The 27,413-nt window shown below is 38.1% G+C and overlaps 4 protein-coding genes across 6 annotated transcripts; 1 reads left to right on the forward strand and 3 right to left on the reverse strand.

Annotated features, from left to right (window-relative positions):
* Nucleotides 1-1,674: 1,674 nt before the first annotated feature.
* LOC119981763 (4-hydroxyphenylpyruvate dioxygenase) lies at nt 1,675-4,264 on the reverse strand. The gene is made up of 2 exons (XM_038824883.1): nt 2,904-4,264; nt 1,675-2,150 (listed from the first exon to the last, which is right to left on the reverse strand). The coding sequence occupies exons 1-2, from the start codon at nt 4,247-4,249 to the stop codon at nt 1,964-1,966; spliced, it is 1,533 nt and encodes a 510-aa protein (XP_038680811.1). The 5' UTR covers nt 4,250-4,264; the 3' UTR covers nt 1,675-1,963.
* Nucleotides 4,265-4,323: 59 nt separating this feature from the next.
* LOC119981762 (anaphase-promoting complex subunit 5) lies at nt 4,324-15,850 on the reverse strand. The gene is made up of 20 exons (XM_038824882.1): nt 15,641-15,850; nt 15,405-15,564; nt 15,180-15,301; nt 14,721-14,970; nt 13,711-13,882; nt 13,528-13,606; nt 13,274-13,359; nt 12,499-12,628; nt 10,235-10,267; nt 9,484-9,732; nt 9,171-9,248; nt 8,790-9,052; nt 8,443-8,502; nt 8,251-8,318; nt 7,863-7,968; nt 7,614-7,755; nt 6,907-7,005; nt 6,356-6,620; nt 5,799-5,866; nt 4,324-4,826 (listed from the first exon to the last, which is right to left on the reverse strand). Exons 1-20 carry the CDS (start codon nt 15,812-15,814, stop codon nt 4,665-4,667), a joined length of 2,766 nt encoding a protein of 921 aa, XP_038680810.1. The 5' UTR covers nt 15,815-15,850; the 3' UTR covers nt 4,324-4,664.
* A 140-nt stretch (nt 15,851-15,990) lies between these two features.
* Nucleotides 15,991-20,727, forward strand: LOC119981764 (switch-associated protein 70). Of its 2 annotated transcripts, none has more exons than XM_038824884.1 (10): nt 15,991-16,151; nt 16,278-16,382; nt 17,148-17,209; nt 17,337-17,420; nt 17,533-17,564; nt 17,692-17,773; nt 18,225-18,453; nt 18,843-19,070; nt 19,345-19,637; nt 20,041-20,727. In XM_038824884.1, the coding sequence occupies exons 1-10, from the start codon at nt 16,128-16,130 to the stop codon at nt 20,399-20,401; spliced, it is 1,500 nt and encodes a 499-aa protein (XP_038680812.1). In that variant the 5' UTR covers nt 15,991-16,127; the 3' UTR covers nt 20,402-20,727. The 2 variants fall into 2 exon arrangements, with proteins under 2 accessions (XP_038680812.1, XP_038680813.1); XM_038824885.1 differs by having other exon boundaries at nt 19,351-19,637.
* A 483-nt stretch (nt 20,728-21,210) lies between these two features.
* LOC119981766 (transcription factor JUNGBRUNNEN 1-like) lies at nt 21,211-23,264 on the reverse strand. 2 transcript variants are annotated; one of them, XM_038824887.1, is made up of 3 exons: nt 22,914-23,264; nt 22,033-22,361; nt 21,211-21,910 (listed from the first exon to the last, which is right to left on the reverse strand). In XM_038824887.1, exons 1-3 carry the CDS (start codon nt 23,119-23,121, stop codon nt 21,467-21,469), a joined length of 981 nt encoding a protein of 326 aa, XP_038680815.1. In that variant the 5' UTR covers nt 23,122-23,264; the 3' UTR covers nt 21,211-21,466. The 2 variants fall into 2 exon arrangements, with proteins under 2 accessions (XP_038680815.1, XP_038680814.1); XM_038824886.1 differs by having other exon boundaries at nt 21,230-21,910; nt 22,033-22,364.
* Nucleotides 23,265-27,413: the final 4,149 nt, after the last annotated feature.

Below are 27,413 nucleotides of genomic sequence, written 5' to 3' on the forward strand. Positions count from 1 at the left end.
TCCCATCTTCTCACGGCATTACACCTTATCAGCAAAAGATGCAATTTTTTGCGTTTTGGGGTGGTCCCTTGTCCATGACTTACAAATCCGCCTGGACTTGTTGTTGATCTCAAGCCCGGATAAAGGATAAGGGTTGCGGTGATGTTCATTGGGGTGTGGATTCCTAGTCATGATTTGTCAAACTTATGAACACGAGTCTAAATGAGAATATCATTGGGGCGTGAATTTCCGATGATGTTCTCATATACTCATGTAGCCGACCTCAAATTTTTAAGATAAAGACTCGGTTGATGTTGATGATGAGGTTGAAATGGCGGAGTTTGGTCCAATCTTTAAACTTAAAAGGAAAGACATCAAGGAAATTGTGTTCGGGGTCATCTTGCTTCGAATGATCCTTCTTTTTTTATGCATCAAACAAATGTTTGGTGTAGATCAATGGACAAAGAGTGGCAATAGCAGCCTGTGGTGAACCTTATCAATTGTCCATGATTTTTCTTTCATGGGTGGTGGCAGGTGAATCCCTATACAAGTAAACACTGGTCCACTTATGTTGTCATTTCAACGTCGCTTGCTTGTGAGTTGTGACTCATATTGAAAACAACTTGTACCTAATGTTGTCTATATTGAATTGATACCAAAAAGAAATGAAAGACCTTGAAAAGAAGACGACAAATATAACTTAGAATAACTGGTCGGAATCATATGGAATCTCCGGCTTATCATCATCGGCAAATCTTGAATGACCTTTAAGGCAAGGCAACCATTGAAACTTATTTTTTAAGAAAGAAGAAACCAACATATAAAAACTTCGTTTCCAGCCAATCAAGAGGTACATTGTTCACCCAAAATCACAAGGCAACTTCATCTTTCTACCACCAATTCATCCACTTTCAGCTCAAAACTTTGTACGTTTTATCATACTTGAGCTGGATCATTGCATTTGAATAGGAAGGTCATGAATACAGATGAAGATTTCTGATATATCCAACTGAATCTCCTCATAATTGAGACTTCGGGTTCTAGGCAAAGAATGTTAAATAAGTATCAGGGCAGTCTGCAGCTCAATAAACAGCCCCTATGTCATCCCAAGTATAATTTCACAGAGTGGCAATGGCCATCGTTCATATCCTCCCACAAAGTCTTCAAAGAATAACAAGTGACAATCACACATCACCAATAAAAAGGTACAAGTGACAACCACACATCACCAATAAAAAGGTAAACTGCTCCCGGGAATTGAACCTTTAACCTATATGTTGCACTTGCAACTCTACTATTAGGCCATATGTTTACTTGCGAACACACATAGCCAATCATCATCAGAATCTTTGTCCCAAGTACAAGTAATTAAAACAAAAACAAAGGGCTTATAAGTTTCCCTTCTATCATGGAGCATCCAAAGGGAAAGGGAACAAGTTAGGCTAGAGAATATGTCCGGTGGGCCATGTTCATTCTCACAAATTTTATTTTAAGTTTCAATTCCCAGAAGGAAAAAAAAAATAGATGCTATAATTTCAATACACTATTTTTTTCCCCTTTTGGACTGACTAGTCTCGTTGATTTGAACCCACGCCCTCATAATAGGGTGACGAGTACCTAACCAGGTGCTACTAAAATTTTACTACACAATTAAGGAGCATCAACAGAATGAGAACAAAGAAACACTATAAAGAATAGTAAGAATCTGCATATGTGGAGAGATTGAGAGAAGCTGCCGAGAATAGGCAAACAATTCACATAGCCATCAACTAGTTTAGAAGATCATTGTACTTAAAAAAGTTAACAAAGCTAATGAGAGGCACTATGACTTCCTGTTTATCACAATGATCATTCTGTGCTTTATTCTCTCTTGTATTCATAGAATCTTTAAGCATTTAAACTTACCTGGTTCTAGTAACTACCTTATTTTATGGAGGCAGCAAGAGACATTTTATGCACGGCAGCAAGAGAAATGATCCACTCGTCACATAGTTGTTGGTTGGGAAACTCGTTTGGCTTCAAGTGTCTTCTCATATTCTTCGATGGACTTGAAGAGCTCTGAGAAGTTTCCCTTTCCAAACCCTCCACATCCACCCTTCTGGTATACCTTGCCTTGTTCATCTCTGAGCATGCAACCTACTCTCTGGATAATCTCTATAAAAATAGTTGGCCTGCGAAAACATGAGTGAAACTCATAAATGGTAGCAATATGAGGATCTAAAAGATGTTTCCCCGCAATAAATATCTTCCCATGCAAGGTGACCTCATTAATCATCAAAGCTCCCACACAATCAATTAGTTCACAAACTTTATTCTGAAGTTGACTGCAAGAAAACAAGCTTCAATCTCAAAATAAGGACGAGCTTCAAGAATCTTTAAACAAAACTGCTGCTTTCTTTATCGTTCCAATTTTATCGGATGACTGAAGGGACAAAAACTTCTTTCTTAATGGACAAGAAATTTTTATTGCACAGGCACCAAAGAAGGTGAAAACAATACATGACTATACGAGTTACCCCTTCTTAAAATATTTTCTTCTTAAAGTATCTTGTTCAAACATGCAGCATCTTATATATCTTTGCTTCTTAACCTGCCTCTCTTGTTTTGCCAAACCTCCACTTAACATCCTCAATTATTACAAAACTATCTTTTCAACATGTTATATTACATATTAACACCCGAGTTTTAATGCCATAAACAATAGCCTATTAGCAAACCAAACTACAACACATTAGGAAACATCAAATTTTACAAATCCGGTGAAACACACATGATATCCCAATGACTAAAACAAGTTCAAAGCCAAAATATTTCAGCCTATACCAACAAGGAGTGCATGAATATACATGTCAATTATCGAATGAGCAGATCATTAGGAACCCAGAAAACATATAAAGGACCAATAATTAGAACTGTAAGCATACCTATCTCCCACTGGCTTAGTGAATATCTGCAACAAGGTTCCCTGGTCATCCCTATCCACCAAAATCCCCAACTCTTCGCATTCCTTTATCTGCTCATCACTCAACACGTCCCCTGTTCGATTCTTCAGATTCTTGTAGTAAGTAGGTGGGGGAGACGGCATGAACTCGAACCCACCTACAAAGCTACACTTCCTCATCTCCCTCAATGTTCTGAAGATGTCCTCGCTCACCAGCGCTAAGTGCTGCAGCCCTGGACCCTCATTGTGCTCCAAGTACGTCTGTATCTGACTCTTCCTTTTAGTCCCGAACACGGGCTCATTCATTGGTAGCAAAACCATTTCGTCATTATTTGCTAACACCACAGAATTCAGCCCGCTATCGCTGGTCCCAACATCCTCCGCCGTAAATTCAGCAAATTCGTGAAATCCAGTGAATTGCTTCACATAGGAGACAACCTGAGCCAACTCCGGCACGTTCCCAACGGCGTGGTCTAATCGGCGGATCCCGTAATCTAGCGGAAACGATGACGATTCATCCACGGCTTCAAAACGAGGAAGAAACCACGAATCAGGACTATCAGCTGTAACGTTGCTAGTACTTTTGTAGCTAACATAGCGCAGGACGACATCGCCGTAGAGTTGAACCTCGGCGATGACAGCGCGATTTTCAAGAAGTACAGGTTCTGCTCTGGGCTTCGCGCCATGGGACACGCTGGTGCGGAAGGCAGTCTCGGCGTCCTCGACCTCAATTGCAATAGTACGGACGGCGAGGCCGTGAGTGGCGGAGAAGGCGCAGCAGGAGGCACGATCAAAGGTAGGGATAGAAGCAGTGGCGGAAGGAGGCAGATTGTCAGCAGCGGAGATGGAAGGTGAGTAAGGGGCAGTGAAGAGGAAGCAGAGGTCACCGGAGCGAATGAGGTAGGAGGCGTGGGTGAGGTTACCAGTAGAAAGATCGGACTTGGCGACAATCGGCATGCCCAGGCCCCACGCGAAGCGACGAGCTGTGTTGGTGGCATCCGAGCACCAGAACTCTACGTGGTGGAACCTCTTCACCTTGAAACGGTCCGATCGAGGATTCGTCCGCACAAAGTTGGAGAATCCGACTAGCTTGAACCCCGATTCCTGTGACACGGCATTCCCTATTGTGCCCATCGTTCTCCCTCGCTCTTTCAGTGTGTCTCCGGCTGCAGTTGAGTAGTAGAAGATAAACCAAAGGAAAGAGAGAGAGAAGGAGAGAGAAGCAGAGCTAAATTGAGTGGACTCTTGCATCAGCCACCACGTGGCGAAGATCACATGTGAGAGCGGAATACGCACGTCTTTCTTGCCATGGATAAGACGAACGGCCATGCTGACTAGTCACGTTTATCATAACCATGCTTATCTTTTTTTTTTTGGTTAATCATGCTTATCTTAGGATAATTAATAAAAAAAAAATCACGATTAGAAGAAATTAGAGTCCCAAAGAATCCTTGATATACAAGGGATAATACACAAATTACAACTTCTTGGTACAACATTACATTTGTGATACATTACCGAACTTGGACTTTTAGGCTCAGCACTAAATTGATAGTCTGCTGTGCGCACGGGATCACCATGCCAAGTTTAAAACGGATCACAAGGTGGCCATATTCTCTTAGGGATTTGACAAGAACTGAAGAAAGTCGAAATTAAGATTTACATCCAACCAAAACTGGGGTAAAAGCAGCCACCATCCGATAATATGCACGAATTGCAAAAGAAAATGCAACTTGAATCATCTTCATAACATATTGAGGAGATGATCTTCATTATTCTCTGGATTCTCCAGAGCGGTAATGTGTTTCCTGAATGATGCAGCAGCTTCTTCTCTTTTCTCATGTTGTCCCAATTTATCGTATATAATGGCCATTAAATAGAAGGCTTCAACAGCCAATTCATGATACTGTCAAACAGAGCCAATATCCATCAAAATTTATAATCATAACACCACTACAATTCATCCAGAACATCTGAGACAAACCATGTTACGTAGGAATAGAGTTATCAAATCAAGTGAAAAAAGCAAAGCCACAGCCTGATAGCAACAGAAGATGAGCAAACTTATTTTACATAGCAAACATTGTGGACAAAAGTACGCATGTTGCCATTTCAAGACTGGGAAGCCTCAGGCCTCACCTTCTCTTTAAATGATAAAAGATAGATGAACAATAAGGGGCAACAAGGTGTATGTTAGGCAACTTAGGGACCAGGGGTTCTTAGCTTAGATATGCCCTCTCCAAAAAGCTAGTGTAATACTGCATACAACTTGCCTTTTTCTCAACTCATCTCCACTGCAATAGCCTTGGACATAGGGAGTAGTTAAAACTGTGATAGGGTTTTTTATTTTTATTTTTTGAATTTTTTTTGTACTCTTCCATTACATGATCTTGCCTTTTCTCAATTCATCTCCACTGCAATGGCCTTGGACACAGGAAGTAGTTAAAACTGTTATAGGATTTTTTTTTCAACGTTTTTTAGTACTCTTCCATTTTCTTATGTAGGGGAATTTCAACATGAAGGTGCGAGTGGTAACTACCTTTACCACCAGACCACGATCAAGATTGTTAACTTTAATAGGAAAGTTATTTTTTAGCAAATATGCTTCTCCAGAAACCTAATGAAACTAAAAATATAGCGGAACAGAGAATACATAGGTTTAAATACCATAATACCAAAATCCTATGCAGTTATACAACAAATCAAAAGCACTTGCTCCTATGCCTAGTCTAAACATCACATCAAGAATGAAGAAATGCACACTTCCAAGGAAGACGACCATAAAATTCGAACAAAACATCGCTTCACAATATCCAATATCTATGCATGCAATCTTGAACAACAAAACAGCTATCCAACCACTTGGATTAGTACTTACCTCCAAAACCTGGAGATCCTCTAAAGCTTGCTGTAAAGGATCCAACACAATATCAAACTCTTCAGAAACTGAAAAGAAAAATTCAACAGATATTATAAATAAAGGCTCAATTTGGTAAAACCTCATTCATGTTTCCATATGAAAATTTATAAATACATTGGTAAAGAAGCATAAATACGTAAACATAAGAAGGGGTCAACAAGTGCTTGGTCAGAACATAATATAAACGATCCTAAATTACAAACGTCAAAAAGAATAATGGCAATGATAAACCATAACTTTGCTAGTCCCAAACTGAATCCAAGACCTACCAACAACCTATGGTCTTTGTAGGTTGTAACATTTTCATCATGACCACACAACCAAGTATACAGCCGAAGTCCAATTAAATATATATATATATATATATATATAAACAAAAAAGCATAGGTAATCCCCAACTACAAACCTGAGTATACCTAAAAGCCTAACAAGTAATGCCACCTCTTTGAACAAAAACAGAATTGTGCTTTTGAGAATGGGGAATATAAATCATGGGGAGGAGGTTGAACTTGTACCTGAAAAGCTTGGATCTGAAAGATAACATTTTACTTCGACAATAAATGCCCTTGCACGAAGTTCAAGACCTCCATGACCAAGAACCAATGGCAGAGCCTCATGTACAAGGGTTAGAGCCCTTTTTGCATGGTTTGAGCCAAGCGAAAGCCACAACTCAGCAAGGGTAAGGGTTGCTGATGCTTTTAGAAGATCCAGGTTCAATGATTGACAAAACGAGAGGCAGGCCAAAGCATACGGAAGGCCTAAAACCGCGTTGCCAGATTTCTGGTGACAACATATAGAAAATCTTTAGCTAGCAGCACATTATTGCATTTTTAACTTTTTTGTTTAATGAAGACTGTATAATGCACAGCCACATAGTCAAAAGATCCAATCCTACACTAATAAATAAATAAGAGTATCAAATTACGGGACTCTTAAGCACACCCACTTCTTGAGAGAGAGAAGAGGGGGGGGGGGGGGTAACTTATTCAACAACAATCAAACATAGCCAACTTGATTACAAGGTAGAGTAATCTCCAAGCATGGTAAACCAAGTGTTACATTATACCTTATGAATTTCGGCAAGCAGAAGAAGCACAGTGGCATTCTCAACCTGCAGATTGTATTTGTAACACATACAAAAGAGCGATTGTGCAACAGCCGCGGCCTGCAAAGAATGTAGCAACAAATTGAAATAGGAAATGCTGGGCAATAGAATACAGCATTTTGAGCCATGCCACCAGCAATCAATTAGACACAGGATCATTTAATCAACAGAAATGTCATAAATAGTTAATATTAGCTCCAAAGAATTATGATTTTTTTTGTTCTTAAAACATGCATCTAAATTCTCCTTGTATCTGAGCAGCATAATTAGTAGAAATCCAACCTAGCTTCTCCCTTCAGTTACCAATATCCACCCACAAGTTATGAACATAATAATACTTGCGAGCTCATCCATACTATACCCAAAAAAATCCCAAATTGTGGATGTAAGCCATAATAGTTCGCACATTATTCTCATAATCTTACCTAAAGACATGTCTATCGGCACATCATAGTATCTTTGTACATAATATCACAAAGTTGACAAAAATAAGCAACTTCTATCGCATAACATATAAATTACGACGAATTGGTTGTTTATTTATCACAAATGTGTATTTTAATTATTTCTCAATTCCAACAACCACCAGTATGAAGAACCCAAAAACGTTCTTCCGGATAGCAAATGGAGCAAATTAACTTGACAGAATAGTTTGGCACGTCAAAAACCTGGCTGAACTGGTTTGCAGCGAGCAATGTGCGAGCACGGCGAAGGCTGGCTTCTGTCTTCAGTTCCATGTCGACACCAGTAACAGGGGATGCTAAAACTCCAAGCTCCTCACATACTTGTTGGGCAAGCTTTAAATGCCCTCTATAAGACAGGGAAAAAAGGTAGTTTGAAAGATCACCAGTGTTCTAAAAATGATGAATGATCTTATTAATTAAAGGGAGATATAAATACTTCTTCAGCAACCCAACCTATGTAAAGCACACTCATGGAGCAGCTGCAGTTTTAGAAGCAACATTCTTGATTTTGAGACCGATAAAAACTTCTCTTCTGCTACTTGAAAAGCTGCAAAGGCCTCTGGAAGTAGAATGAAAAAAAAATAGAAAAAGAAGAAAAAACACAAGTCAAGTAAGAATAATCGGATCTCGGCATTTGAGTGATCATGACAAGATCAACCCTGGATTTTTAAAGAAAAGTAAAGCTAGATGCATCATCTACCAACATTAATTATAAAAAAGATATGTAACTAATAATATGTCAATGGCATTTCTTTTGTTTGTTGACGTTTAACATTAAACAATCTTTGAAGAATACAGTGTAAGGCTGAGAAAATTACTAAAGCATTTGTCTGAAGCTCACCTCTATAACCTTTAGATATTGCCAAATGTTGGATGAGCTTCATGTGCACCAATGCAGCATCAGATGAACTAAGAGGAACAAGAAGAGTTCAATTTCATTTTACATTAGACTCGCATGCAAAGAGCAAAATACTCCATGTCAAATCAGTAACAAAATAGAACAGTGCCTTTGAGTAATGTAGCTAACAATTACCTTGAAGCATCAGCAAAGCAAGTCGCATAAAGCAGTGCATTTATTCGAGCAAGAGGGGCACTGATAGAGGAGAGGAAGGGAAGGGAAAAAATCAATCAAATAAGACAGTCTGAAAAGGCAAATAAAGAAGTTTAGCTGCACATGACTCATTTTGATTTTTTTTTTTGTTGTTTAAAGTAAAAGTTAAAAAGAAATGCTATAGATATTCATTAGAAAGGAAACAAATATCAGACAGCCTGCATGATGCTGTTTGAACATAAAATAATACAAGCAGCAACAAAAAGCTGCAAGGGTTAAGTTCGCCTACTAAAGAACAAACAAAACTACAGATCCTTGTTAAAGGTCACCTTCCATATATCTCCCAAGCAGTGGCACGTAGTAAATACGAAGAACCTACTAATTGCAACACAGATCCAGGAATTGAACTTTGCTGCCCACAGAACTGGAAAGAATTATAATTGACTCCAGATCCATTCTCTTGGGTTAAAACTAGTGAACCCACTGGTTTCTGCAGATTCTTAAGCCATACGGCACTAAGGGCCCCTTCAGTTGTCATCAAACCGCTTTCGGAGTCAAAGTCACCAATTAAACGAGAACATAATCTTATTTCCTGCCAAAAGCATAGTTTACAGGAAACAAAAAGAATTAGCAGCAAACCATAAAATAATTCCAATGCCATTTTTATGAGAACGAAGTGTACCACAGAATCATCAAAGACAAAAACTAACCTTGCAAACATTGATGGGACATGTTCTAAGCTTCATGGAAGCTTTGGGACCAAATGACAGCAGGGGCCTTTGCACATGCTGCACATTATAATACAACAAATTCAACGTTTCTACAAAAGGGGAAAAACATTGCAAAAACATTACCAAAATGAAAGTAGATGGAAAAATAGGAGCACTGGTGGTTCAAAAAATCATTCCATTCAAGATAAATCCATTTCCATCGTGAAGGGAATAAATGCACCGCCACTTTAGTCTTCAAGAGAAGAAACAATCAATGAAACTTTAGAAATAAATTTTGCTTTTCCCACCTTACCGTTAAATTAAATTTGGCCATGGCAAGATGATTTGAAGCCACCAATCGTTTCAACTTTAAATTTTCAGCTCTTTTTAGTGAGCCTTTTAAGAGAACAAACAATTGTTGCTTTACAGAGAGAGAGGTGCCTATGTTGGTCATAGGAGAGTATGATCTTCCAAGTATTCCAGATGTACTTGAGATACCCATCTCAGACAACAAGTGACAGATAGCTGCTAGAGTGTATGCAAGACAAGTGTCATTACTGTGCTGCAAAAAAAGGAAAGAATCAGACATTGGATAAATAAATAAGAACCAATTATCACAATAACTAAGCAGAAAATAAAAGAGCAAGGATATGAAGACAAACATCTACATCATCTAAGACAATAAAAAGCATATGGAGCACAAGAGCTCTCCTCCAAGAACCTGGCACTGAGAGGACTCTCCCACAATTTTAGACCCAGGAAATTAATAATATCAAGGCCATACTCAAAACAGTCTCATCATAACGTTGAGGGTTACAATACATATAACACATATATACTTATGTCGCACTATTTTCCAGGAGAATAAAAGAATATGTTCCACTGCTAGTCTATTTAAGCCATAAAGCTTAATACACACCTCTTATTTAACTTCATTGAAATAACCATATAAACAAGATTCCCCACAAAACCATAAGCCTGGCATTCGGAAGAATGAAGGTGTGCACGACTATGAAAATTAAATTTTTTGCAAAAAAGTAAAAATGATAAAATAAGGAAATCACCTGTTGAGAGACACGAACTGCTTCAGTTAAAACCTGAACACAATAAAAAAAACACTTTTTTCAGTAAATGAAAGCATAGATTAAATAAGGTAGCATGTGTTACGAGGATGGATGCCATATGTGTCAGTAATTCTGGGACTAAGCCAAGCCATTTCTCTGTAAACTCCGCCTAAGACTCTCTCAAGCTAACTATCTGATAAGGACCAGCCCACCAACTCATTATACCAAGGGCCCAACCCCCACCCACGCATGGGCTGGGCTGGGCTGTTCGCATAGGCCAACGGGCCAAAGATACCATCAGGTATCTTCCAGTGGGCTAAGCCCCCCATCAGAAAACCCTTGGTACATGGGGGAGGTGGCGGCCACGCTTATAAGCTGTATCATCCTGCCCACATCTTTCGATGTGGTACTTATCAATACCGCCCCCTTTGAAACCAACGCCCACGTTGGTCAAGCACCATGGTCGACATTGGGACGCATCCCGTCGAACCCCATGGCCGGCCACTCCGCAGGAGCGGCTCAAAGGGAAGGATCGACAATGCTCCGATACCACTGATAAGGACCAGCCCACCAACTCATTATACCAAGGGCCCAACCCCCACCCACGCATGGGCTGGGCTGTTCCCATAGGCCAACAGGCCCACGGGCCAAAGATACCATCAGGTATCTTCCAGTGGGCTAAGCCCCCCATCAGAAAACCCTTGGTACAGGGGGAAGGTGGCGGCCACGCTTATAAGCTGTATCATCCTGCCCACATCTTTCGATGTGGTACTTATCAATACCCCCACCCAGCCCATGCGTGGGTGGGGGTTGGGCCCTTGGTATAATGAGTTGGTGGGCTGGTCCTTATCAGTGGTATCGGAGCATTGTCGATCCTTCCCTTTGAGCCGCTCTTGCGGAGTGGCCGGCCATGGGGTTCGACGGGATGCGTCCCAATGTCGACCATGGTGCTCGACCAACGTGGGCGTTGGTTTCAAAGGGGGCGGTATTGATAAGTACCACATCGAAAGATGTGGGCAGGATGATACAGCTTATAAGCGTGGCCGCCACCTTCCCCCTGTACCAAGGGTTTTCTGATGGGGGGCTTAGCCCACTGGAAGATACCTGATGGTATCTTTGGCCCGTGGGCCTGTTGGCCTATGGGAACAGCCCAGCCCAGCCCATGCGTGGGTGGGGGTTGGGCCCTTGGTATAATGAGTTGGTGGGCTGGTCCTTATCAGTGGTATCGGAGCATTGTCGATCCTTCCCTTTGAGCCGCTCCTGCGGAGTGGCCGGCCATGGGGTTCGACGGGATGCGTCCCAATGTCGACCATGGTGCTCGACCAACGTGGGCGTTGGTTTCAAAGGGGGCGGTATTGATAAGTACCACATCGAAAGATGTGGGCAGGATGATACAGCTTATAAGCGTGGCCGCCACCTTCCCCCTGTACCAAGGGTTTATCGGATGGGGGGCTTCGCCCACTGGAAGATACCTGATGGTATCTTTGGCCCGTGGGCCTGTTGGCCTATGGGAACAGCCCAGCCCATGCGTGGGTGGGGGTTGGGCCCTTGGTATAATGAGTTGGTGGGCTGGTCCTTATCAGTGGGATCGGAGCATTGTCGATCCTTCCCTTTGAGCCGCTCCTGCGGAGTGGCCGGCCATGGGGTTCGACGGGATGCGTCCCAATGTCGACCATGGTGCTCGACCAACGTGGGCGTTGGTTTCAAAGGGGGCGGTATTGATAAGTACCACATCGAAAGATGTGGGCAAGATGATACAGCTTATAAGCGTGGCCGCCACCTTCCCCCATGAACCAAGGGTTTTCTGATGGGGGGCTTAGCCCACTGGAAGATACCTGATGGTATCTTTGGCCCGTGGGCCTGTTGGCCTATGGGAACAGCCCAGCCCATGCGTGGGTGGGGGTTGGGCCCTTGGTATAATGAGTTGGTGGGCTGGTCCTTATCACTATCCAATAAAGCAAGTTGATAAGTCCCAAGACTAGGCCACTGTAGAGGAGGTAGAATAAATCCAATAAGCAATTAAATAATTTTAGATCGAATTACAAGCAGTGAGTGTCATACCCAACCGAACCCTATGATAAAACTCAACCCAGGTTTGACTCATCAAGTGCCCGACCCACAAATGTTGGCCTAACACTATGGGCTAGCTCAACCCAATTGAAAATATTAATATGTAGTAGAAACAAATATCTTGTTCTGCCATCCCATTTCCTTTTTTTTTGTGTGGGGATAGGGGAAGAGAGACAGAGACCTAACATGATTACCTCCAAAGCTTGTCTAGGATGACCAAAGTGGAAATGCAACATTCCCAAACAAAGTAAAGCGATCTCATATCTTCCAAAACTATTGCATCCAGAAGCAGGTGGAATAAAATCAAATCCTTCTGTCCCTGCACTTTTATGCCAACATTCATCCAATCAGTTCCAGTAATTGCTTCTCAAATCATAAGGCTTCATCATGCAAACAATATTTTTGAAAGTTAAGACCCAAAAGAAAAAGGATCATAAATCACAGAGTTGAAGTGGTGAACACTTTTTAATCGAAAGATTACACTTTCTTGTAAGATATCCAAAGATAAAAGAAGAAATGAAACAAAATACTTCAAACCAGGCATTATAATGTGAGTAATCATGTGACAATATCACTTGGTTTTGGTAGCATAAACAAAAGACATCAAGATCAGTCGAAAGAATCCTAGCTTTTCATGGCTCAACAAATTGCTTCAGCTTGAAAGTTGAAATGGCCACAAATGAAGAAATTCATTCAAGTTTTGAAATTAATTGTGATTTGGGGAGCATGAATTGCAACCAGAGCATAAAATTTTAGTTTATAGACTCCAGGTAGAAATTGCTCCCAAAGCATGATAATTCTGAGACACAAGATCCACAGAGCAAAAGAATTGCAAAATGTACCCATCCCAATCATATTATATCTCAGTAGTTTGAGGAACTTTTCAAAAAGCAAGTAAAGTGACTAACAACATCAGTTCACTGGGAGAAACACTCAGGAATCAAACATAGACCAAGAGTTTTTCTTTACCAGTAATCAAAATAGCAGTGAAGATTCTCCAAAGCAGAAAAATAATCATTGTGATAAAGGCTATTCAGATAACGTAAGTAGTGAACCTGCATTATGAAACAACATGTAAGAAAGGAAAAGGTACAGATGTCAAAACTAGTCACAACAGATGTCAAAACTAGTCACATTTCTAATGCAAATAGGGAGTAGAGAAAGGTGGTGGGGATGGACAGATTTGGACAGGAGAGTAACCATAAAAAGCATGTCTAACTTACTCGATGTAGTTCAGGGGCCAACTTTTGAAGCTGCTTTAGAATAAGTTCAAAGGCATTTAGAGAGAAAGAACTGCCATGCCTGCCCCAAAAATTACTTGAGATTCAGTTTAACAGATAAAAAATTTATGCCAAGCCAAGAAAAAAGTGCACGAGGGAATACAAACAAGTCTATGAGAAACTCACTTCTCTATTGCATCAGCTTGCTCCATTAAATAGCCTTGCACCTGCCAAATTGTGCGTAAGAATACCCCACTTTCGCAGTCAATATCTCTCAATACATCACAAGGGGGATTTGAATGATGTTCTCTGCCTTTGTCACCAAGTCTGGATTGGGGGTCAGCAGGAACCCCTAAATCTGCAGGTTTAGTTCGCATTCCACAACACAAAGCCAGTTTGTCATTGAAATAATATTTCGACTAACATTCCAAACAGTAAAATTATGATCTCCATCAGAAAGGAAATATCACAAGAAATTTAAGACCAAATAAATTGTACATACACAATAACACGTGTAAAAAACCATAATTAATTCCAAATTTAATAAACGAAAACACCTTCAAGTAATTTAGGAGAAAGATTACAACAAGGATAAAGCTACATTGATAGTGTATGAAATAAATACCCAAAATGGCACGAATGGTAACTAAACAATTTACAGTGGTATAATTTGAGAAGCCAAAACGTAAATAAAAGAGTATCGTTGTCAAAAAAAGAGCTTAGAGATAAGACTATGTGGTTATGCCTATTTCAACTGTCAATAGAGTCCCAGCAAAACTAGAGACAGTGAACGAGAGCTTCCAAATCCCAAGGCAGGATAAAGCATACACACATAAATTACACATTTGACATCAGAGGAACTTCACAAACCCTAATAGTAAACCAATATTCACAATTGCTTCAATGGTTCTGCCACATATTCTGAAACAATATTGCAAAAGGGGTCTGCTAGTTCATGAATAACAGAGCATGAAGGGATTCCAGATATCTATTATCTGGCACATATTCTGAAACAATAATGCAAAAGGGGTCTGCTCGGTCATGAATAACAGAGCATGAAGAGATTCCAGATATCTAATTATCTGGCCCATATTCTGAAAAAAATATTGCAAAAGGGGTCTGCTCAGTCATGAATAACAGAGCATGAAGAGAATCCAGATATCTATTACTGGTTTACAAGAATAGAATAATCATACCTTCAACCAAACCAGAAAGGGTTTTGGGTGCATGAAGGTGAAAAGTAACCTTTTCATTGGCCTTTTTTCTTGCTTCAATTTCTTCAGTAACTCTCTCAAAGACGAAATTCTCGAGATCCATATTTTCATACTCTGTTAATGTCTCCATATTGTGACTAGAATCATCTAAACGACGCAACTCATAAGATGAGCAACTCGAGAGAGCGTCTTTACAGTAGATCCCTATATTTGTTAAAAGATGGCAAACGGCCTGCATTAAAGTTTAGAAGTTACTGTACAGCATACATCATATACTTCAATTTTCATGCATCAACTTTGTGCTGTGTAGCTCAATGCTCTTATTAGGTGACTACAGAAGAAAATGTATTAACCCCATAAGCAATTACTTATTGACCAAACACAGATGGTACAACTCATAGACCAGATTGTAACTATGAGAAGAAAGGGAAAATACAATACCTCAAAAGATAATAGGTTAAAAGCAAGTACACATCGTCGGAGAAACATCCCGAGATTGCTGTTTGAGTCCAAAATAACTTGGTCGTCATCCACAACACCATAATCAGAGCCTCCAAGAATTCCTGAACAAGTTTTGCGAAAAGAAGATCATTAAAATATAATCACAAATGAGAAGTGTTAACTAAACAGGGCAGCAACTACATGTACAACTAATTAACTACTCACCGCGCATCTCACTAAAGAAATTGAACAAATCGTCAGGTGAAGATAAAGCCGATAGCCTGCTCGTTAAGTGATCCATCAACCAATGATCTAAAGAACCCCCAATATCCCTCAGTTGATTTAAGAGATCTTCCAGCTTCGGCTCCAAAATATCATCACACGACTGCCACAACAAAGCAAAGTTACCTTAAAACTAAGAAGAAAAGCAGAATCAAAGTTTGCATAGTAATTGAGGGTACCTTAGTGAGAGCCAACAAGTAGAGGCCGAGGCGGTTATGCTGAGCGACGGAGGAGAAAGGGAATGGCACGGTGATCTGCGCCGGGGTGGCGTAGATCTGTAACATTATACAGACCGACACCTTGTGAGGCGTCATCGCAAACGCCCCTGTCGCTCCCTTGAAAATCCCCGCCATTCCTAATTCTTCCAAGTCCTATCTGTCGAGGGTTTTTCAAATTTGTATACGGCGAACAGAGAACGGGAATATAACTCGACCGCGGGTCGGGTCGGGTCGGGTCGGATCGGGTACCATATTAGGTACTAAATAGGAATAAATAAATAAAAGAAAAACAAATTAAAAGTCGTGATGAAGCCTCCGCAAACCGCAACATCAACACCTACAAGTCCAAATGTTTAACAGACCTAACAGCCTTCTCTTCACATAAAACCAATCAAAGTACTCTCCAGCATTTCCTGAAGACGAAGAAGAAGCCCTAATTCTATCGATCATGGCCTCCAATGGTTCTTCCACAGTAAGTCAATTATCCATCTCACTTCTTTTCTTGGATTTACGTATTTCTCCTTCTTTGTTCAAATTTAACGAGAAGGGTTTTGATTTCACGATGAGTCAATTGAACTGTTGATTTGTGTATCAATAGATAGTTGCGGGTATGCAAAACAGCTTGGAGAAGATCAAACGGCAGCTGGCGTCAAGTTCTGGAAAGAACTTGTTGCAGGGCCCACTTCTTAAGAGATCTGAAACAGTATGATTCTATCATTTTCTCTATATCCCTTCCTTTATTTTTAAAATTTTGATGTTCGAATGAGTTGATTTCGGGATTAGCACTCGGATGGATTTTGTGTAACTTGTTACTTACAAGCACAACGTCAGTATTTGGCTTTCAAGATTGACCCCTAAATTCTCCACAGCTTCGATAGAGAATTAACATTGCCTATTGCCTGCGTTCAATGAAATTTCATAGGAGTTTTAGAGGAGTATCACTGAAGAAGATCATTGTAGGCTTGTAGCTGCAAGGAGAGAATTTCGTAGTGCTCTTTGGCGTCTGCCCTGATTTGGCCTGATTCTAGAGCATCTATATATCATGCGAAGTAAAAGAGATTGTTCTTAATCTCCTGTTTTGTTTACTTCAAGTATTTGAATGTTTTAAGAGAGCTGTGTGCGTTATTATTGTTATTGAGAAGTAAAGATCAAACAGCATGATCTGGTCATGTGCAAAAGAGATTGTTATTTTTATTTGGCAGAAACTGCACTATGAATTTAGATTTGCTCGGCAAGAACGTAGGAAATTGAAAAAGAACATTACCCTATGTGGGCCACCTTTATGTAACATGGTTCTTGTGAATTGCAACTTTAAAAGATAAAAAATTTAGGCAACAAAATATCATAAATTTTCAGACGGTTTACAAATGATGCATATTTATGTTTATATGTTGTATGTTACTATCTTAATTCACTTTTTTCTCTTAAATCATACTGATGACGAGCCGTGTTGTACTCATTTTAACAGCTGAGGAAATGGAATGAACGATGGGTGATATTAGACCCGACGACAGGGAAAATGGATTACAAGTGAGCAGATAATCGAAATATATGGATAATTTAATGTTCTTTTTTTTCTCAGCATCAATCTCTAATTTCATATGACATGGTTAGAACACATAATCTTCAATGTCCCCCACTTTTTTACTTGTTTCAGGACTAGGAGAAATGAGCCAACTATCAAGGGATCTATTATATTTGACGAAAATAGCACAATTACATTATCTCCTGTCAATTTTCAGTAAGATCAATGTTTAATTCATACCTAATTTAAATTTTCGTCCAGGAGTTTGTCTTGTTTATACTTGATTTGAACGACTGCTAACATCATTATCCAATTTACTGTGTTCCAGTGGACTTCCCAAGTATGATGGATGCTGTTTCTGTATCCACATTAAGCCCTTCTATTATATTTATTTGGCATTGTGAGAACCTCTTAAGTTTGTCCTGTTAGGCAACATTGTTCCTTTGTTATTAGTGTGATTCAATGCTTCTTAACTACATAACCTTAGATATTGGTACTCCTCTGAAAAAGGACTACTTTCTCTGTGCGGAGACTCCTGGTGCGGCTAGAGCGTGGGTAGCAACTTTAAAGTAAGTCATCTGCTACTTATTACATGTGATGCAGGATATGGTTATCCCAGTTCATTTTGGTCATGTTCCTTGAATTTTTCAACGTCCCTGACGATTCCAAATACTGTTTTTTTTTTGGTAAGTAATTCTGTGCTAACATGTCATTCAAGAACATATACTGAATTTGAGAAATTAACTTGTTAAAATGAATTAATAGTAATGGAAAAACGAGTTAGCAAAACATTTGTTAACACGTCATGCAGTCTATATTATAACAATGTATTAATTAATAACCCAACTAGTCTAATTGTATAAGCTAAATAAGAACATTCATAGACGCGCATCCACAATTAGAACAGGTACTAATTGGTAGAACTCTTGTTCTTTCATGCAAGATGCATTCATTAATTTGGGAATCATGACCATTTGATTTGTTCTGATGCTTGTCTTGGTTTTTCCTTTTAATAACCAGTGCGACACAATTGGTTCTAAAGGCCCATAAAGAGGCTGTGAATTCCCTAAGTGGAAATGGTTCCTCAAGAACAGGAACCGTTGCAACTGTAGTTGCTGCTGCCAATTCGACAGCCCTCGAGTGTTCTAAAGAAATTGAAGCAGCAATGCAAATTTCTTTGAGAAATGCTTTGGGAATGATGCCGAATAGAATAAATGATGGTCCGATGGATGACATGACAATTATGAAGGTATACACCAACTGCTGCTTTGTCTTTTAGTGAATTTGTTGTTTTATTTTAATCTATTTTATTTTTACACCAGAACTTACTGTCCTTGTTGTTACAATGTGGCTGATACTGGTTCTACCTGTGCAATTTAGATTTTTGATCGTCATGACCTATGATTTCATGCTTTAGCGTGGCTTGAGACTTACAGGGTTGAATATACTGATATCTCTTTCATTTATTTGGTGTTTACTTGTTTCCATGTTAAATGATATTCTTGTGCTGAAGCTAGTAACATCCATCTGTGCATTGTGGCTGTCCATGCTACTTATGTCAATTTGAAGTCTATTTTTATGCGCATTGAAAATCTCCTTAGTTCAATATCCTTAGTTTTCTGAGTAACCTACTTGCAGGAAACACTAAGAGTAAAAGATGAGGAACTGCAGAATTTGGCTCGGGATCTCCGTGCTCGGGATTCAACAATAAGAGCGATTGCAGAAAAACTATCAGAGACAGCTGAAGCTGCTGAGGCCGCCGCATCTGCAGCTCATACAATGGATGAACAAAGGAGGGTCGCTTGTGCTGAGATTGAGCGCTTGACAAAAGAATCTGAGAAACTGATGGATTCATCCAAGCTGAAGGTAATGATAAATTGTCACCCTCCTAAGGGGTCTGGGTGTATATTTGCAATATTTTGCATTTGAATTTAAGATGTTTCATTAAAAGGATCCTTGATTCACATTATAGATATAATTCGATACTTCCAGTATATGTTTTCCTTATGTTCACTCATTATCTATTGCCATTCTTTAACAAATGTAATTTTCTTAACAGATTAGGAAGTTTAGTTTAGTGAACTGCTGCTTTATCAATAGTTTTGCGCTTCTTGTTTATTTGAGGTATCTATTTTCTTAGCTAAAGGAGTCTGAAGAGAAGGTGATGGCTCTAAGTAAAGACAAAGAACAACTTATTAAGCAGAGAGATTCCGCTTTCCAAGAGGCACATTTATGGCGTTCTGAGCTTGCAAAAGCTAGAGAGCGTGTTGTCATATTAGAAGCTGCTGTTGTGAGAGCAGAGGAGAAGGTCAGGGTAGTGGAGGCAGATGCTGAAGCTAGAACCAAAGAGGCTGCGCAGAAAGAGGCTGCCACAGTGAAGGACAAGCAAGAGCTTCTGGCCTATGTAAATATGCTGCAAGCACAGCTTCAAAGGTTTAACATCTTGCCCCACTTAGCTTTACAGGGATGTTCATGCCTTTTGTAATTCTTGCAACTTTTGTTCTAGATCAGAGTGCTTTGGGATGCAAGTATCCTTTGCATGGAGGACACACACTGGAAAATTATTATGATTAGATTGAGTATTGTGAGAATGTTTTAAGTAGAAATATGGAGAAAAAGTGAGCCTTCATATATGAATATTTTTTTAAGTATCTAGCTGCCAACGTTTCCTGTTTGACATTGGAGGTGAACAATTTCCCAAGGTACCCTCATTCAATGAAAAGAAAAAAAAATAGAAAAGACCTATAGAAGAGAGCAATTTTTTTTCATAGATCGAAGGAACAGTACGTCCTTGTTACTTGTGGGATTTGACACATGTTCTGACTGAATTTTGCAGACAGCAGATTGACACAAAACAAGTTTTTGAGGAGAAGAGTGAGTCATCAAATGTTGGTGGCAATCTTCCCCAGACAAAGGATGTAGACTTGTCAGAAGAGAATGTTGATAAAGCTTGTCTTAGCGTATCTAAAGAAGTCTCAGTCTCTGGAGAGAGTGTAGTCCATATGGCAACAGATCAGGTCAACCGCCGAATGATAAGCGAAGGTGAATGGAGTGATATTGAGGCCACGGATGCTACGATAGCTGATGTAAGAGAAATTGCGCCAGAGACAGAGGGAAGCAGCCTGGATATTCCTGTTGTTAGCTCACCAGTAAATAGTCACCAGGACCAAGGAGGCAATGCCTTTCATCAGCCATAATATGAAACTTGATACTTCAGAGTTCAAAGGAAATCAACTCTAGGGAGTGGCACACTATTAAAAGTGTTCTTTTATTTGGCCAAATTAGAGGAGATTTATAAACTTACTTTACTTTTTTCCCCCGCATCAAGTAACTGACAGGCTGATTTGGAATCAGTGTTGCTGGTATGTCCTTCCATGTTGAATGGAAATTTGATTACCTTCTCGAGTGTATTTTGATAGGCTCAGAATAAACTGTTTATGATACTTATTCAGAGTGTAATTACATGTTATCTGGCATTGATAAATTGTAAAAGCAATTCACACGTTTTGATTGTATACGGTTTCATCCAGTCCTGTTATGTTGTTATGTCAGTCTGACTTCCATGTTTATGGAAATTCAATGGACTTGTGCTAACTGCAAATACATGTGTTTGAGTAAACCTTGAAAAGCATGATCAGCAGGTTGTGATGGCTATCAAGCCACCATTACAGGGAGTGTAAATACTAAATAATGACTGGGAATGCCTCCAACTCGATTACCCACTTGGCCAATCCAGGAAGGGGTTTTGGGCTTTGCGTCCTTCAATATTCCCAATCAGCAATTAAACCAACTTGGGTGGATAGACCACATCTGATGCTCAATTATTTCCAGGTTTGGTTCTTTGCCTGAGCTGGGCTTTTTGAAATCAGTGAGGCCTGTAATATGTAGTATGGAGCAAGCCCAACCTGCAAAACTAAATCGTAACCTATATATATGTTTATAATCAATAGCTATTTAGATGGTATATTCATTTGGGGTAAAATAGGATTCATATTTTGGAGGTATGTAACATTACTAATAGGACATATTAGCGAAATAATCTCAATAATAAGATTAAAAAATATATATTTATCAGTTGGGGTATATACATATATAGCATCTGTAAATTAAAGAGAGATCAGTTCTGTCAGTTACTATACCAAAAATGTAAACCCCAGCTAGGAAACCTTTAAAGAAAGGGAAAAAAAAATAACTAACAGCCCAACTAAGCTATATATATTTAGTGTTCATTTTTAACTTCAAAAAGAAAGTAATTATCTGCATCAATAATAAGCTTGAGATGGATCAACCGCCAACTCAACAACTGAACTCAGCTCATCCCAATTTCCTTCCCCAAAGAAACCATCATTACTGGTTGGATTATTAATGTTGTTATTGCAGAAGCTTGTGTAAGCCGCCATTGTAGCATTAGTATGTGAAGCTTGTGCTTGTGCTGCTGCCAAATGACTCATCAGAAAGTTGTGGTTTCGCTGATGAACATCAGTAGTACTCATCACTTGGTCTGTAAAAGCTGCAGGTTTCCTTTCATAGTTAAGAACATTATTATTATAAGAAGAATCTCCAAAACTGTTTTGGTCAGATTCAAGGCTGCATGTTTTTGAACTCGAATCAGTTGTAGTATGTGGTGCTGCTGTTTCTCTCCAGTGGGGTGTGTACTTTTTGTAAGATGAGATCCTCTTGAAGATTCTACACAAGGTCCATACTTCCTGCAAAATATGAATATATATGTATGTATGTATAGTTCAGGATTAAGAAGTGATGAGCAAAAAACCATATTAATTAAGGCTGAAAGAAGGTAAAAATGAGGAGATGGATATTGTATTCTTACAGCTTCTTGAGCAGCAATATTGTTCTTAACATGATGAGGAGGGGTAGAGACAATATTGGCATTAATATTCTTCCCATTTGGTGGGAGTCGAAACTCGTGCATCATCCAATCGGTTTTCGTGCCTTTTCCGGCGCTTCCACTATAGTAGACCAAGGATTTCTTGAGGCCAATGCAATCATGGGGATCTTTGAGTGAATGTATAGGCTTGTCGATGCCGGTGGCCTTCCAAAATCCGGATCCTGTAACCCTATTAGGCCTTATGCTGTTCCTGTACTTCCTCCCTCTTATGCAAAAAAAGTAGCACTCCTTGTCTCCAACACTACTACTTACTTCTTCATTGCCACAACAAAAATCAAACCAAGAAATTAAGGCACAGTCAATAAGCATCACTATTCACTACAATAGATTACGTATGTTCATGCGCATCAAATATATATGAAAAAACCGTATCCGCTGGTTATGAAAAAATTATACGGCAATTAATCTTATCTACACATGCATGCTTGGGTGAGAATGAAGATATATAGTTATAGTTATAGTTATAGGTCGGCATATATATTATTATTATTGAAATATATAATTTCATTCATAGCAGCTGTATAAAGTGGATCAAGTCAATTAAGCTTACTTTTTTGAAGACATTAAAATAGAAAGATATAAACGTTTTTTTTTTTATTTTTTTCGTATATATTGTTCATTTCTTATAATCCAATAACTGGATCTTCATGTTCATCAACTTTAATTATTTTTTTTCTAGACTTAATTAGTTGCAGTGAGTCCGAACTGAAACTATATAAAAGAAGATAGAGATTGCATGAATAAATAAAATAAAAGATACTAAATAATTAAGGAACCGATCGATCGAATTAATGAAATCTTACTTGGAAGATCCCATGGATCATATTTGTAGATGTCAACTTGTTTGATGAGTTCAATACTAATGGGTTTCTTGTCCACCTTTCGCCGGAGATAAAACCCGACAAGTTCTTCGTCCGTCGGATGGAATCGAAACCCTGGAAGCATCTCTTCTTCTTGATCATCCTTCTTCTTCTCTTCAATTCTACTACTGATCAATTTTGCCGCCTCCATCTCTCTCTTGATCTCTATGATCTCTCTCTAGGGCTTAAAAATGGAAGCTTCGTACATATATGTATTTATGTATAGTTATAGATTAAAGATATTTATGTATATATAAAGCTGTAAGCTAGAGCCAGCAGAAAAAAGTCTTTACATGTGATGATAAATAGAGACTTATATAAGCTTGAAACTTAAATATATAATAGTCAGCCTGAAATGGGCCCCAGCTTTGACTTAAACAAGCCTAGCTAACTTTTTTGTATGGAAAGAGATTCAAAGAAGAAGCTTTCAAATGACACATATCGATCGGGGAAAAAGATGGGGGTCCAGATCCATAAAACATGAGCTAGCTAGGCAATGACCAAAAGGTGCCAAATTTAGCCTCCTTTATGGACTAGGGACCTAGGGGTTATTAATTTCAACTCGAAAGCAAAATTAGTTTTACTCTTACTTAATTTCTTGATCATCAATTGGTTAGATATACATACATACATAACATTTAGATATAGTAAGAGAGTTGGGGTTCCGTCCAATGCTTAATTATGCGATAGGGAATTTCTTAATTACTTTAAGTTTTTTTTTTCTAAAGATCATGTGAACACTAGACGTACGTATTAGGTTTTAAGACTTGACTCAACGAACATTTTTTTTTTCCTATAACCGATAATGATATCATACAAACTTGTCATTTGAACATTCGATATGGATATAAACTCGGATTGTCATGCCCGTGCGTATATAAATTTCTCACATGTAGTTTTAAATTGGGCTAAAGCTCAACAAATGACCACAAGAGTATTACTCGCATAAAAATCGAACTCATAACCTCCCAAGACCATATAATTTGATCCCATAAAGATTCACCAATTAACTAGGCTATCAACGAAATGATTGACTCGATGACAAGCTCACCATCCCCACAACCCATTGATTTGGATTCGAACCCACCATCTCGAGCTCATATATATTTTAGAAAAGAACACTACCTTGGCCAAAAAACTCTTCATCGCTATTTGTATGTTCTTATTTAGTTTCTAATGAATTGCACCAAGATAATTAACTATAATATCTCAACTGATTAGGTAGCTAGCTAACAACGATTATAAATAAATCCCAACATATCAACGTGAATCTTTGTAGAATGAAGTTCATATACATCCGAGTCTTGAAGTCTTTTAGCATGATTAATATTGAGTGTTCATATGTTGATGTAACCCTTATAAGACCAGGCCTATATATCGATATGATTCAGACGACCAATTTTTCAAAAGAAGTATAATAAATAAAATAAAATTAAAGATAAGATTATTGGGCTTAATTAGGTAGCTAGCTAGACTAACAATTTAGCCCACGTCTCATATTAATTGGACTATTAATCATTGTCATCGATGGATAAGCAAGCTAGAGGTCCAAATAATTTAATATTTTATTTCAATCTCAAAGCTGCAGTTCATTGTATATATCATCCTCTAGATGGTCTATATATATATATATATAAATAAAATAAAGTGTATAAATTATTAAGTTGCGGACATCCGCATAAGAGAATATATATATACACACATACATATATGTTCTGTTCTGTTCTTTTTATTTTCCTTGCTATACGCAAGATGAGGGAAATTTCATCATGAGAGGCTGAAAGTTTTGACACAAAAGCCCATGACTTCCAATTCCATATGGTTACATATATATATATATATATGAGATGACTAATTTGGTTATCATGACAAACAAGAATTTACACATATAATTAGGATCTTGTTCCATTCTCACTTGTTGGTTCTATATATATATATATACACATATACATAGTTTGTCAGTGAATAATTTCATTGCTCCTTTTTCTTCAAACTCTTAATTATCTCTCCAAATTGAAAGAAAATAAAACTCAATGTTGGAAAATTAATTTAATTGATAACCTAGCTATGATTTCATAAATAAATATGTGAAATCCAAACAAGAAAATAGAAGAAAAAAAAAATAGAGGTAAGTCTGTCAAACCTTGCATGCATGTGTCATGTGTGGACTGAGATCCTAAAACTAAAAGCATGCATTGATGATTGCTAATTGCTATTGCCCACCAAATTCACCAAGAAAATAATTTTCTTTGAATTATATTTTAGACCCCACATATAATTAATTCCTTTTGAAAAAACAAAAGAAGAACTTGTAATTAAAGGTGGTCCAAAGTATTTCGCAAAAAGATAGTCCAGGTGTTGGAATTTTATGGCCACAAATGATTTTGTAGTCAACCAAGTAAGGAAAATTAATTTTCTTGATAAATTAAATTAAAATTTTGAAAACAAATTTGGAGGAAAAGGTCAAGTCTTTGATATGATATGATATGATGAGGCAGACTAATATTTGTCAAAGTCTATACGAAATGCGATCGAACCTTCTTCTTTTTTCCCAACAACTACTAAACAATTAATTAACGTAATTGCGATTATTAATTAATTAATTAAGAGCAACATCATGTGTGAAAAAATAGTAAGTCATGTAACACGTACGTGTAAGGAAAGCTACTATAAGCACTATTGTATTGTGATCCATGCTTTACAAATTGATCCATGTCTAGAAAAACTAAACATGCATATAATATTTCCATGTCATTTTCAACATATATATATATATATATATATATATATATTCTATTCATCTTCTTCATATGTCTGTACGTATAAATCAAAAGTAAAATGGGGCCGGCGAGATCTGATCATATATATATATATGATTGCGAAAGTTTCTTCTTCTTTTTTTTAAAAGGTCGTGGATCAGATTGTAGTCATTTACTCAAAGGATAAGAGAATTTGAGTCTCTAAATCACTCGAGCCATCATATAGATGGATTACAGGAGAACTAAAAAAAGGAAAATGCAAACCATAGCCATCGCTAGATGACACCATACTCCATCAGACTACACTGAGTTACATAGACTGAACAAAAAAAATATCAAACAACCAACATCATAGTTCTAAATCAAGGATCTTGACTTTCCCTTTAACAAGAAAATCCGATCTCCCTCAGATTTGAGAGTGTCATCACTATGAACCAAATATAAGTAGTCAGAACACATAAAAAAAATGTGGATAATCGAAGATCAGGAGGAGTTGAGAAAAGTGCATAAAGAAGGAGATGAGAAATATATCGTAAGGAGTTGAGAGAAGTTGTAGGAAATTTGAAAGCTCGAATGGGTCGGAGTTGAGAGAAGTTGGTATTGTAAGGCCGATTGCGAAAGTTAATAAGTTCAAGATGAATCCCTTTCACTTTCCAAAGTTAAAGTTGGGTTGTTAGTTGGCCATATACAAAGTATCTATCCCTCTTGAATATTATTATTATTTACATCAATGGCAGCTGTAAAACAAAACTCTCACTTTCATTTGTCATGATTTTGTAATAAAATGTAGGATTTCCATCGATAATCTGGGGTTACCAAATGTCCTAATCTCTCTTTGTCTAAATTAATTATGATTAATTGTTGACGTCATTTTCATGCGCATAATTAGGTCTTAATACACAAATTTGACTCACTCTCTCTTCGATTTACCCCTGCCTTTGTCGGTATGGTAATTAAGAGACTACTTTCAGATGAAAAAAAAAAAAAAAAAAAGAGACTACCTTTAGATGAAATGAATCCCTTGATTGTTATTTTTTTTTTAATAATCGAGAATGATGTTGATTAATTAACCAAAAACGTTGACTTACGTATAATATATGTGTGTGTACACACCAAAACTAATTTAGATAATGTTATTAATGCATGCTATAATATAATAATAATCCACCGAATAAATCCTGGGGGGTTGGGTTTTAATTACAGTACATGTATCATGTATGCACTTCACAACACACCCATGTGAACAAGAAGAAAACAAACACACACAGGTATGAATATATTCATTCATTCCTCTCACAGAATTTTCCAAGTAAAGGAGGTTCATTTTCTTTCCAGCGCCTTTTGCCTAACACTTTCAAGAAAATATCTTTTTTTGCCCTTTTTCTTTCTCAAATAATTCAATTCAATTCAATTCAATGGGCTTATGAATTCTTCAAAAACATAATATGATGCATTTAAGTATAGAAGCCAAGCCCAATTAACTTGATGATGTCTTGTCCTGTTGTCCTGATAGGCATGCAATATGTAAATGGATCAAGCCCAATTAGAGTTCATTTAAACGCCCTGCTTTATTTCAAGCCCAAGTTTAGGTCCAATTCACATGACAAGAACATTCCTATCTGTAGTGTGGGGTCAAGGGTTTTTTGTCGTTTTCAAGTGTATTTTAGTAGCGTAATCAAAATTT

Source organism: Tripterygium wilfordii, chromosome 17 (genome assembly GCF_013401445.1).
Source record: "Tripterygium wilfordii isolate XIE 37 chromosome 17, ASM1340144v1, whole genome shotgun sequence".
Taxonomy (NCBI): domain Eukaryota; kingdom Viridiplantae; phylum Streptophyta; class Magnoliopsida; order Celastrales; family Celastraceae; genus Tripterygium; species Tripterygium wilfordii.

Coding starts and splice junctions, on each gene's coding strand:
- LOC119981763 (XM_038824883.1), bottom strand. CDS start 4,249: ATGGCCGTTCGTCTTATCCATGGCAAGAAAGACGTGCGTATTCCGCTC. Junction 2,151..2,903: donor ACTAAGCCAGTGGGAGATAG/GTATGCTTACAG, acceptor ATGTTTTCGCAG/GCCAACTATTTTTATAGAGA.
- LOC119981766 (XM_038824886.1), bottom strand. CDS start 23,121: ATGGAGGCGGCAAAATTGATCAGTAGTAGAATTGAAGAGAAGAAGAAG. Junction 22,365..22,913: donor TGATCCATGGGATCTTCCAA/GTAAGATTTCAT, acceptor GTGGCAATGAAG/AAGTAAGTAGTAGTGTTGGA. Junction 21,911..22,032: donor ATATTGCTGCTCAAGAAGCT/GTAAGAATACAA, acceptor CATATTTTGCAG/GAAGTATGGACCTTGTGTAG.
- LOC119981764 (XM_038824884.1), top strand. CDS start 16,128: ATGGCCTCCAATGGTTCTTCCACA. Junction 16,152..16,277: donor CCTCCAATGGTTCTTCCACA/GTAAGTCAATTA, acceptor GTGTATCAATAG/ATAGTTGCGGGTATGCAAAA. Junction 16,383..17,147: donor TTCTTAAGAGATCTGAAACA/GTATGATTCTAT, acceptor TCATTTTAACAG/CTGAGGAAATGGAATGAACG.
- LOC119981762 (XM_038824882.1), bottom strand. CDS start 15,814: ATGGCGGGGATTTTCAAGGGAGCGACAGGGGCGTTTGCGATGACGCCT. Junction 10,268..12,498: donor ATCCTAGACAAGCTTTGGAG/GTAATCATGTTA, acceptor TATTGTGTTCAG/GTTTTAACTGAAGCAGTTCG. Junction 9,733..10,234: donor CAGTTCGTGTCTCTCAACAG/GTGATTTCCTTA, acceptor CTTTTTTTGCAG/CACAGTAATGACACTTGTCT.